Below are 11785 nucleotides of genomic sequence, written 5' to 3'. Positions count from 1 at the left end.
TATGGTACATCTAGGATAATCTGTTCATTTGGGGTCCATACCAGGAACTTGCATTTTTTTTTGTTTGCACAATACATTGCTACCTGAATCTGGTAGTAGTAGCCTAATCCTGACGCAGTTTCCCTAAGGCCATACATTCCGTTGACATATTTCACATCATATGTGTTTGATTCAATCATTTTTTGCAGACTGCCATCATGTGCCTCAAGTTTCTTTGGTGTAGGACACTTAATCTCAAGGATGGTATCTTTGTCAACTACTCCATCTAGACTGGCACCAAGCCAGTTTTCCTTCTCGTGTACAATAAGACCTGTGGTCTCAACTGTCTGCCCTGTGATCCCTTCAAACCATTTTCTAGCTAAAGGCTCAGCTGATTGACCATATCTCGTAGCTGTGCATCCAGCAAACACAGCATTCAATTTTCTTTCGACCCAGTTGCTTGGGTCTGCTTTTTTGGGCACGTCTGATGCCTCACTGCTGGTAATCCTAACTTTTCTTTGGTCCAGCCAAAATTGACAATCCTGGCCTTTTGATTTTGTTTCAATTTTCTCTCTCTGATCTTTCCCACATTTTACATATTTTTCAAAGACTACATTGCATAGGTTACATTTATGTTCAGCACACTGTTCATGCTCTCTGGGTAGCTCATTGGTTGCTTTTTTCTGTGGGTGTGCAGTCAGCACCTGATGCAAAATGCTCCCAGGTATCATGGCTAAGCCGGCCAACTCAGGGGATGAGAAGTGTTGTATGACCTCTGCATCAGTCTCAAATGCCATGGAGATAGCTTTCATACTTATACCCTCATGGTCTGGCCCTTGAATGTTCTCAATCGTGTCTGGTACCACATTCCTCCAAGTTGATTGGTTCCAGGCACACAGTTGGTCCGTGCAGGCTGTACCTGTGAAGCCTCGAGACACAGCATCTTTCAGCTTGTAAAGTAGACCTGCCGTATGACTGCAACACTTCCCTCTGTTAGCCATGCAATCACAGTGCACATCTACAACTTTCCCATTCTTCCTCTGCAGAGTTATTTGTACAGTATGAGTGTTGTTAATGGTCTGTGAAAATCGGACAGGTCCTTTTAGAACTATGTGTTTATCATCTGGTAGAGTGTGCATTATTTGACCAACCCATCCGGAGCTCAGATAATTTTGACCCTCTATCAGTGACCTGTAGTTGGCATTTTGTTGATCATCGGATGCCAGGCGAAGGAGAAAATACTCTTGAATACCTTTAAAACAACAGAAGGGGCGCATTGGGGCAGTAACGTTAGTAACATTACTGTTATGTCTGTTGTTAATGTTTGATTTGCTTGATTGTGACTCTCACTCTGAGAATCAACAAGATTTTGGGGGAGGATTGTCAAAACATTTGGTAACTAAATAGAATTTTATGAAGTTTATTGACAACATTTAGTGACTACAATTACTGGTAGGATACAGTTTTTATTATTGCTTGACAACCATTCTTGTGATTTGATTCCGATTTTGATTCAATATTGACTAATTTGGATACGTTTATTTTAAATTTTATTTAAAAAAATAATCTCACCTAATGCTGTAAACATAGAGGGCCCAATCTGCTGGTATTATTAAAGGTTTAAAATAAATTAAATTAAATATAATGCAGTTTTTGTTATAATAACAATTATTTAATGACATAAGTAAAAAATATAATAAATATGTAATATAGTGCTCAGCAAAATCTCCTCTTAAGCTATTTTTTTCTATTCAATTAACATGCTATGGTCATTAAATGGCTTTCCTGAGCTAAATGTAACATTATGTGACATAATTGTTCTCCTGCTGTTATATTGACCTCTTTCCATGGTTAGCTGTACCTTACCCTTTCCTTTTACAATGTGAAAATGAGATAAATAATGGACACAAATGAAAAACATGAATTCGTTTATTTGATATTATTCATTTATTTATTGTTGCCAAATGGACAGATCTTTTTATAGTTTCCTCGTTAGCTAGCCTAGCTAGCATAGTTATTGCCAAGCTATTTTCATAAATAATCTGTAAGATCGTTTGTACCTTCATCTGTGACTGGAGGCCACTGTCTAACATCATCAACCCAACAAGTCATTCTGCCTGGCTGTAGCTGTCATCGAGGGTGCGTTATCACGGAGGTTTGTTTACATACCGGTAACAGCTCAGTAATGGCGTCGCCACAAGATGGCAGCCTACACAGAACGCTCATCGGATTCGTGTATAAATACAGTGCTTGTAGAACACGTCATTCTCTTCCGTGTCTGAAGGAGTCGTGGGCAGGAATGCCGGAAGCATGAAGCGAGTCGCAGTGTCTCATTCCCTTTCTCAGGGAACCATGATTACAGTGTAACCCGATATGTTCCCTTTCCAATGGGAACTCGCACTGTGTTCTAGGACACTAATGGGGATCAAATGCCCACTCCGCCACTGATCCAGAGTCATAGTTCCCCGTCCTAGTGGTCGTCGAGACTCTAGTCCTAGGGCAGAAACTCTGGCTACATCGGCAGCTTAGCTCAGGCCTGGTATTAAATATACCTTCAAGGGAATATGTCTGAGGATAAAGAATATCCAGCCAGTATATGACCTGGGGCCTGTACCATGAAGGTAGCTTAACAAACTCGGGGTTACAGGATTAGTTTTGAGTTGACAAAACCAAACCGATGCAATCAGGCTTTATTGGTACCATGATGCAGCTCATCAACTTTCTCTGTCAACTCAGGCTTTGATCCTTAAGCTATGATTACTCCACGCGCGCGTGCACATAAAAGAGTGACGTCGACACTGAACAACCAATCGCGGGTAAAGCTAGAGCAATATATTTTTCCGCGGAGGAGCAAGAGATAATCATTCATAATTACGATTAATTTAAATATGTATTTCAAGCTCGAAACAATACGGTCTCTGCTGCCAAAGCAAGAGAAGACTGTTGGAGAAAGATTGCTGATTGTTAATGTGTAAGTTAAACAAATACATTCTATATTTATGTAAAATGATGTATGTATATATGTATGTGTAGCCTATATGTGTAATATAGCCAATAGCCTATTTTTGTAATATATAAAAAATGTGCATGTATGTAGGCTACTAAGAAAGATTAACATTCATTGATTTTTAGATTTTTAGATGCAACCCCAACTCCAAATGTTCTTGGCAGCAGATAAAGACAAAATATAAAAATATAATTCAAAGTGGTTATTTCAAGGAGTTAATTCAAAGAGTATTTACCACAACCTTTTATTACTTTTGTGAACATTTTATCACACTTGTTTGCAGCAAACAGAAATAAAGAATTAAATTCAGAAAACCAGAATACACTGGCGGAGGAGTTGGCTCTGAGTAGGCAATAAGGGACGGCCGATTATGGATGGGATTACAGGTGCTGTACAATCTGACCCTGGTGCTGGCTCCTCTAAGCAAGTAACACTGGGTACGTGTGCAATACATTACTACTTTTTTTTTAAGTTTTAAATATGGCTGACTGTATGTTCTGCAGGGAAATACAGTGTCCCTGTTGAAGCTAGCACACATTCACACACACAGACACAGACACACAGACACAGTCTCCCACACAGAGGTCAGTATGCAGCAGACAGAACACCAAACATAACCTGCTTTACAACAGTTATGCTTTACAGTGGCCTACTTTTATTTATTAGGGTGAAGCAAATGATGAAGACACTCTGTCTGTGTGTTCTCAGACAGTTGCTGATGTGAATGCACTGGGCTTTTTATTATGCAAACATTTGAATGTGTGGCATAAAAAAGGGACTGGCCCTTACACATCTCTTTTGTAGGATTTTTCACAACCTGACCCAGAAACTGAGGCCTCTACCTCAATGGGCTTCAGAAGAAATGTGTAAGGATTTAAAACCCTTGACATAAATTACAGTCAGTCCTGTGTTTGTAGGAAGTCAAGGAACTTTTTGTGATTTTGATGAGCCTCCAGAAAACTTGTAATGATCATGTTTGTGGTGGAATTATGTTTCAGGTGGAAACAGACTCAGTCAGGGCCCTGTACAAAAGGAGTCTTGAACTAGACTGCACACTAAAGGAGTCTTGAACTAGACTGCACACTAAAAGAGTCTCAAGCTAGACTGCACACTAAAGGAGACTTGAACTAGACTGCACACTAAAGGAGCTGACTGTGAGCTGAGGAGGCTCCAAACAAAATCAAACAGCTGGATAAAACTGATCTATATATATATATATATATATATATATATATATATATATATATATCTATCTCTATCTATATCTTATTTAACCAAGTAACACTTTAGTATGAATATTTATTAATGCAACTTTATCTTGCTCTCTTTCTCTCTCCCATCCCACAAAACCAATAAAACAGTTTGAGACATATCTGCAGTTTCAATGTGCTTTTATTAAGTGTAATATTGTATGGTGATTGCATCTACATCTGCACCAGCTGGGTGGTCAAGTGTGATCGGGTCAGTTTCATCGGGGAGAAGCTGGTTTTGTGTTGTTTCTCGCTCTTTCTACTGGTGGCTATATTGTGCAGAATGGCACATACAGCCACTATCTGTGATGCCCGCTCTGGTGACTCTGAAGCGCCGAACACAGTTGAAATGTGCCTTTAGGATGCCAAAGGTCATCTCTATCTTCACTCTGGTTTTACTGAGGGCCACACTGAAGCGGTGCTGTGGCCCTGTCTGAGGGTCATGATAGGGGGTCATTGTGTAGGTTTTTCTATCTCAGTTCAAATTAACAGTGTTTTGTACTGTACCAAATTTAACTTGCTTTCCTCAAAGCGCTGACACAACACAGACTCAAGGAAAATTTGTAAGACAAGCACTGGAGCCAGGCCATTTGGCATCCAAACTTGATCATATGTTCATGACCACAAGTCATCTGCAGATGAAATGTTTAGTAGATCATTGTTATATCTGTTAATGTTACTATTAATTTAAAGATTCATCTCACAGAAAATAATCATCTCACATATTCACATCATCTCTACCTGAACATTAAGGCTGTGATAGGACTTCCTATTAACATAATCTGCCTCATGTTCCCCTAGAGCAGTGGAGATTGGAGCAATAGACTGCATACATGTTGCAATGACTTGGGAATCCTATCATAAGATTATCAGAAGAATAATAAAAAAGATTCAAAATAATTCTTAACATGTATTATATTGTATAGTACATTTGTGAAATTTGCTTTTTGAGAAAAAAAAAAGTGTTCATGTGATGTCACCCTATCAATATATATTACCGGCAATTTTATAAAAGCCCTCTTTTATGGACATGGTCGATAAATGTCCGGGGAACACTATTAATGAAGCTTTTCATGTACTCCTGCAGAGCGAGGACCATCTTGCGAATGGTTCGACAAACATATGTTTTCCCCTAGCTTCTGTGCGTCACCCGCCGTGCAAGAATGTACCACTTGCACACACACAATAAAAAAAAAACGCAACGCATTACGCAATACAATTTGCGGTACAGTAAGTGCATGAATTCGACGTGTTAAATTCTTTATGTGAGGCTCAAGAAGTTCGCAAAGATAAGACATTCCTTCCGCGGAAAATCTGTATCTTTCATACAAGTAACTATCAGTTAAGGCAAGGGGATTTTGTCTGGCTAAAAACTCTTTCTCTACGAAGTGCTCGTCAAACAATTTGCGCTGAGATGTCCACCGGATTTGGAAGAAAAGGTGAAGTCATTGCAACAGACACTGGGAATAAGTTACGTCACCTATAATGTTTCTTTGCTCTCAGCTGATTGGTCAAACTTCGGTCTGAGATCTTGAATCCAGAACATAACCTGCCCCAGAGCAGGTTAGCCGTGCAGCGTAAGATACCATGGTAACGAACACCGATTAAAGCCGAGCTACTTTCATAGTACCTAAAACCCAGGGTTGGCGGAAACTAAGCTGAAACATAGCTGGCTAGCCACCTAATCCGGCTTCATGGTACAGGCCCCAGGACACACACACACCTGACGGGGGGAGACCCATATGTTGTGAATTTGGCCCTTTTCTTTAATTATTTACCTTTTTTCCCATATATATATATATATATATATATATATATTTGTACTACATATCCCACAATTCCAAGCAAACTACACTACTAAATCTAGTGCACTACATTACCCATACACCCCCTGGTCAAGGTCTATAAGTAGACCTCACTTCCTTCCTTTGTTCCTCTTGCACTGGCGAGGTGTGGGTGTTTGAATGAGCTCAACCATGTTCTTTGAGTCCTTTCCTTAGGATGTGTTAAGCAAGTTTGTTTTGCCAATTGTATTGTTTGAGTTTGTTTATTTGAATTGATTGGATTGGATATTTAATCATTATTGGGATTTATTATTTGATATGTTTACTGATGAACTATATGAGTTTGATTTCCTTTATTGTATTGTATTGTAGTGACTTAAGACCATCCAGTTCATCCTGTCCATCCATTAACACCTGTCCATTTACATCATGTGAATCCATGAACTTCATGTCATGTGAGTTACTCAAGACTTAATCATCCTGAACTTAAAATAAAAGAGAGCAAAGGACTGGTATTTGCCCCGTGTTTTAATTAGACACGCCATCAAGTTTCTGCAACTACAATTATCTTTGGATATATTTAAAAAAGGGTTTGGTCTGTGAGTCCCTCCCTCAAAATGATCTTGTAGCATGTCTCACTAGGAGTGGATAGGGAGACTGTTACAACCACCACACCCCCGCGCTTGCCGCGTCTCCTATTTCGTTTCCTTCTGTTACGACAGCAATCTGAGAGGCCGCACAGATACACCGATGCACAAGCAGTTAATGGGGGATCACAAGGCCATTGTCCACCTGAGTAGCCTCTGTAAGCTTCCACCGCCGACTCTCGAAGACATAGTAGAAAATCACGCTCATACACTTGGAGAGAGCTGACTCGCTGTACCAATAATGCCAAAAACAGGACTAAAACATAAAAGACAAACAGAGACCGACGGCATGCCGAATGAATCACAGGCGCCATCTTGTCAACTTTAATTAAATCACACAATTTAAGCTTACAGAGGCTACTCAGGTGGACAATGGTCTTGTGATCCCCCATTAACTGCTTGTGCATCGGTGTATCTGTGCGGCCCCTCAGATTGCTGTCGTAACAGAAGGAAACTTTTCCGCTCCGTGTGTGCGCCGTTCTCTTTGTTCCGTGTGTGTGTGTGTGTGTGTGTGTGTGTGTGTGTGTGTGTCGGCGCTCTCTGCTCAGTTCTGTTGTTAACGGCCCAAATGCTCGAATCATGTACCGATCGGCGATCACGCACTGGAAAAGCAAAGTCCGCTCAAATAACTTGGATAAACTACTGAAGGTCTACTGAATAACGGTGGATAAACGCAAATTAGCGGTGGATAAACGCATATTGGAGGTGGGTAAATGCTATTTCCGAATTTTGGGAGGTGCGCAAACGGCGTTTTCGTGCGTTTAGCCTCCACTACATCCCTGGTTAGGGTTAGGTGTTAGGGTTCAGGTTAGGAGAATAAGTTGACTTGTAGTTGCCAAGTTCCTTATAGTCAGTAGAATATCTGTGGAGGAGCATCTGATGTCAAAACTCTGATGTCTGTGTGTGCAAGAATAAAGCACTTCAAAGACAAGAGGGTTTGGACACTCTCACACTCACACACACACACACACACACACACACACACACACACCGGCGAGTTTAAACGGAGGAAGTGAAACTATCATCACTGTGTGCATCAGTTCAGTTATTACTAGATCCTGAGGGAATATAGTTAAAGTTCGAGCACATTCAACATGAGTTTCCAGATCTACTTTACACATTTGGTCAACGGACACCTGGGAACAAGAGTTTCTGTGGCGAATTCAGAAGAGGAGTTCAGGAACACCACAGTGCAGGAGTTAAAGAGAAAACTCATTCCTGAACACCAACGTAAGTCCAACACTTCAGTCTTCTGTGTACATTAGCTAACATATGTGAAGGAGATTGTGATGTTAACACAGAAAGATCTGCATTCAGATGTAGACTCCTATAAATTGGGAAGCCTGAGATTGAGACGTTAGCAAATAAATAACATAATTCAGAAAGCACAAATAAATAAGGAAAACATCGCTCTCTGATATTGTGTGTGTGTATGTGTGTATGTGTGTGTGTGTGTGTGTGTGTGTTCTCTGTTCCTCATGTTTCTAGACACTATTCTTTGCTACCGCTTCAACACACTGGAGGATGATCACACACTGGGTTTCTACGGCATTAAACATGAGGATCATATTATCGCAGTGCACCGTAGAAGTATGCATTATTTACACTAGTATTTGACATTATTAAAAGCATTTATTTATAGTCTTACACTAACAGACCTTTTCACTTCAGTCTCCGTTAGAGAGAAACGCCCGAGAGACTCTTCTCCTGTTCACGAGTCGACAGGTCAGTTTCACAATCCCACAAATGCTTGTTTTCTCTATCAGTGGTTTTGCATTACTAACATTTTTATAATAACATGTTTACAGCGTTTACACACATCAGGCCTTTTGTTTGTTGACATTTATTTTTCTTTTTTATTAGTTTTGTGCTTCATTTTGTGGCAATATAACTTGAAACTTTATTATGATGAGTGTAAAATACTTTTGATTATTGTGTTCGCTGTTTCTTCACAGTTAAAAACTCTAAACTTGACAACTCTGATCTGAAGCCACTGGAGGATGATCACACACTGGGTTTCGGCATTAAACATGAGGATGAAGTTACAGCAGCAGAGACAGCATCCAGTGGACGTATGCATTACATATATATGAAATTATTAAAGCATTTATTCATAATCTTAAACTAACTGAGCTTTTCATTTCAGCCTTCTCACAGTCATCCTTGAGTAGCTCTGAATGGGAAGAGTCAGGTTCACTTCTTGTTCCTCTTTTGAGCCCCACAGTGGATTTTCTGTTTAGTTTTGATGCAGGTCAGTTTCTCTTCTGAGTGTAAAGTCCACAAATGCTTGTTTTCTCCATCAGTGGTTTTGCATTACACGCATTTATAAAGGCACTGATAGACAGATCTGAGGCAAACAATCATAATCTCCACATCGTCTCACAGTTTGTAATATTTTCTGTCATTATTTAAATCACATTACACATTTGTTCAGAGTTATCTGGTGTTAAATAATGTCCTCAGAACATCAGCACTAAATATTATTTATACATCATTAATGGAGCTTTTATTCTGAAACGTTTCAGGTGGATGTTCATCTAACGTTTTTTTATTTTATTTTTGCTACTTGTTTCAGAATATTCAATATTCATAAGTAACGTTCCCATAATGTTTGAAGAACGATAATATTGAACGTTCTCTTAATGTTTTTAATGTTTCATATCTTAATGGGAACGCAAGTAAAACATTCTTAGTGCATTTCTTTGATGAACTGAGTTTTTATGGTGACTTCTCAAAATCATATTGCACTTTTTGTTTTATTCTTCATAATTGTGTTATTGTTGAGTTTCTCTGACTGATGAACACATATAGTGTAATAACATGCTCTCTATGATGCTGTATGATTGACATTTCTCTTCTTATGAGCATTAACAGTGGAAAAGTGCACAAGTTTAGTTTGTGATGAAAACTTCACAGTTTGTGTCTATACAACAATGGACAGAAATGAACAATTATCCCACATATCCTCTACATAATATACATGTAAACTTTATTATTATGAGTGTAAAACATGTTGAATTATTGATACTTCATACAATTAAAGTTAAAGGTACAGACTGACAGATTCACGACACGATATTATTCAGTTTCTGACGGATGTTTTGTTGTTCTGCTCCACATCATCTCACACAGGTCCACTAGATGGGTCACATAAAGATGAAGATGTTTTGTTCTGCTCCACGCCTCACACAGGAGATGATTATTCACGGCTTGTCAGACGAATAAGATCCAAAACAAGACATCCTCCTCCTGAAGATGAAGATAAAGTAATTCCCAGGTCCCAGTCTATGGATAATTTATTACTTGACATGAATCAGCCTCAGTGAACTCAGTGAATAATGCTGAATAATGCTGAATAATGCTGAATAATGTTGTGTATTGTAGTTCAGCCTCACATAATCATCAGATCAATCATATGTGTGTTTATATCAGGTCAGTGTGAGTGTTTACTGTTGATCATATGAGCTCCATCATACACTCACTGACATATTTCACTGTCAGAGGCCGACATCAGAAGAGAATATGATAGTGAATGTTATGGTAGTAAATTGGGAGAAATGGTCGGTGCTCCCGGCGCTGGCCTAAAAGGGTCGTCCCTATTCTCATGAGTAATGGGTGTGTTTTGAGATTTACATGCATTAAACCAATAAGAGTGTCGTCTCCCATTCCCTTTAAATGCCAGTTGCGCTCGCACCAGCACGACCATGGACGAACAAATGGGCGCAAATGCATTTGCTATTTTTGTCTCAGTGAATGCATTGTCTTAGTCTGGCAGCGCCGCCGCTAGCTTAGCTTAGCATAATGAATGGAATCCTTTGTTGCCGGATAGCATGTCGTGAGTAAAAGTGATCCAAAAAAAACAACCTAATTACTTCTTGTGGCCTGCGTATTCACAACGACTACAAATAGCAATGCAGATTAAGACTAGGCGATTTCCTAGGCAGATATTGACTTGAGATATTGGGGTGAAGCACAGGCGAAGCACTGCTACTGGGGCGCAGAGATATCACGCAACACCTGAAATCCCACAACTTCCATCAACATACCGGCGTGAATATTAGCTGGTATTAGTATTAAGGTGTTGCGTGATATCTCTGCACCCAGACTAAGACAATGCACTGAGACAAAAATGCATTGCCCACCTACAGTATCTAAATGTGGGGAGACGGTGAATAAGCCCTATTTAAACGGTGGCGTGTTCCTTTAAACAACGTGGCGCAGGAAGTGAGAATGAAAACTGCTTCGGACTGAAACTAGCAGAAAACACTTGGTCTCGTGAGGCGCTGCATTGTGCCGGGTGTAAGATAGGGCCATAGTCTTAAAAGTGACAGAATTCTTGTTTTCTCTATTGAACTGCTTTTATATTAGGAAGACGTGCTTCAACTAAACTATATTAGTCTATATAGTCTATATTACTTGACTATATTATTTTATAAATAATATATTGTTATCCATTTTGTATATCTTACACGATTAAACCCCACAGGAGCACCAGACCAGTGTCAGTTATATGCTCAAAGTTTTAACCAGTGTTTTATACCCAGCAAACACGTTTCTCTCAAAGTTATGAACAAACGTTCTTCCAGTAACATTAACAGACCGTTCGTTCAATGTTATCTGTTTTTTATGATGTTCTCAAAACATTAGAAATAGTCTCAAAATCAGGCCATTATCATCATATGCTTTACTGCACATGTGATTTACTGAATGCTGGTTTGTTTGCATTTGTACTGTTGTTTTATTCTTCATAATTGTGTTATTGTTGAACTTGCTTGTTGTGTTCTCTCTCCAGTGCATTGCTATAATACTCATGTCCACTAGGTGGCGCTGATGTGTTCACATGTTCAACTGATGTAAGAGCTGTGTGGAAGAAGACGATATAGTTGAGTAAAGTGAATGCTGAGCTTCTGCTTGTGTCTCTCAGCTTTCATTCCTCCTTCAACATGACATTTCTCTGATGAACACATATAGTGTAATAACATGCTCTCTATGATGCTGTATGATTGACATTTCTCTTCTTATGAGCATTAACAGTGGAAAAGTGCATAGGTTTTGTTTGTGATGAAAGGTTTGAAGCCACAGTTTGTTGACAAAAAGTGACATAAATGAGCTTTATTA

The 11785-nt window shown here is 39.3% G+C and overlaps 1 protein-coding gene across 1 annotated transcript; it reads left to right on the top strand.

Annotated features, from left to right (window-relative positions):
* The first annotated feature begins 7174 nt into the window (after positions 1-7174).
* Positions 7175-11577, top strand: LOC311070839 (uncharacterized protein). The gene is made up of 6 exons (XM_084094911.1): positions 7175-7897; positions 8156-8257; positions 8339-8392; positions 8623-8739; positions 8814-8918; positions 9800-11577. The coding sequence occupies exons 1-6, from the start codon at positions 7762-7764 to the stop codon at positions 9991-9993; spliced, it is 708 nt and encodes a 235-aa protein (XP_083951037.1). The 5' UTR covers positions 7175-7761; the 3' UTR covers positions 9994-11577.
* The last annotated feature ends 208 nt before the right edge of the window (positions 11578-11785 follow it).

The sequence above is a fragment of the Abramis brama genome (assembly GCF_963993115.1).
Source record: "Abramis brama genome assembly, chromosome: 20".
Lineage (NCBI taxonomy): Eukaryota > Metazoa > Chordata > Actinopteri > Cypriniformes > Leuciscidae > Abramis > Abramis brama.
The sequence above is the reverse complement of the archived record's forward strand: the minus strand, read 5'-3'. Positions and strand labels throughout refer to the sequence as shown.

Excerpts from the sequence above, each read along its gene's own strand:
- LOC311070839 (XM_084094911.1), top strand. The coding sequence starts at position 7,762 with ATGAGTTTCCAGATCTACTTTACACATTTGGTCAACGGACACCTGGGA. Across the intron at positions 8,258-8,338 it reads TATCGCAGTGCACCGTAGAA|TCTCCGTTAGAGAGAAACGC; the intron begins GTATGCATTATT and ends TTTTCACTTCAG. Across the intron at positions 8,393-8,622 it reads TCCTGTTCACGAGTCGACAG|TTAAAAACTCTAAACTTGAC; the intron begins GTCAGTTTCACA and ends GTTTCTTCACAG.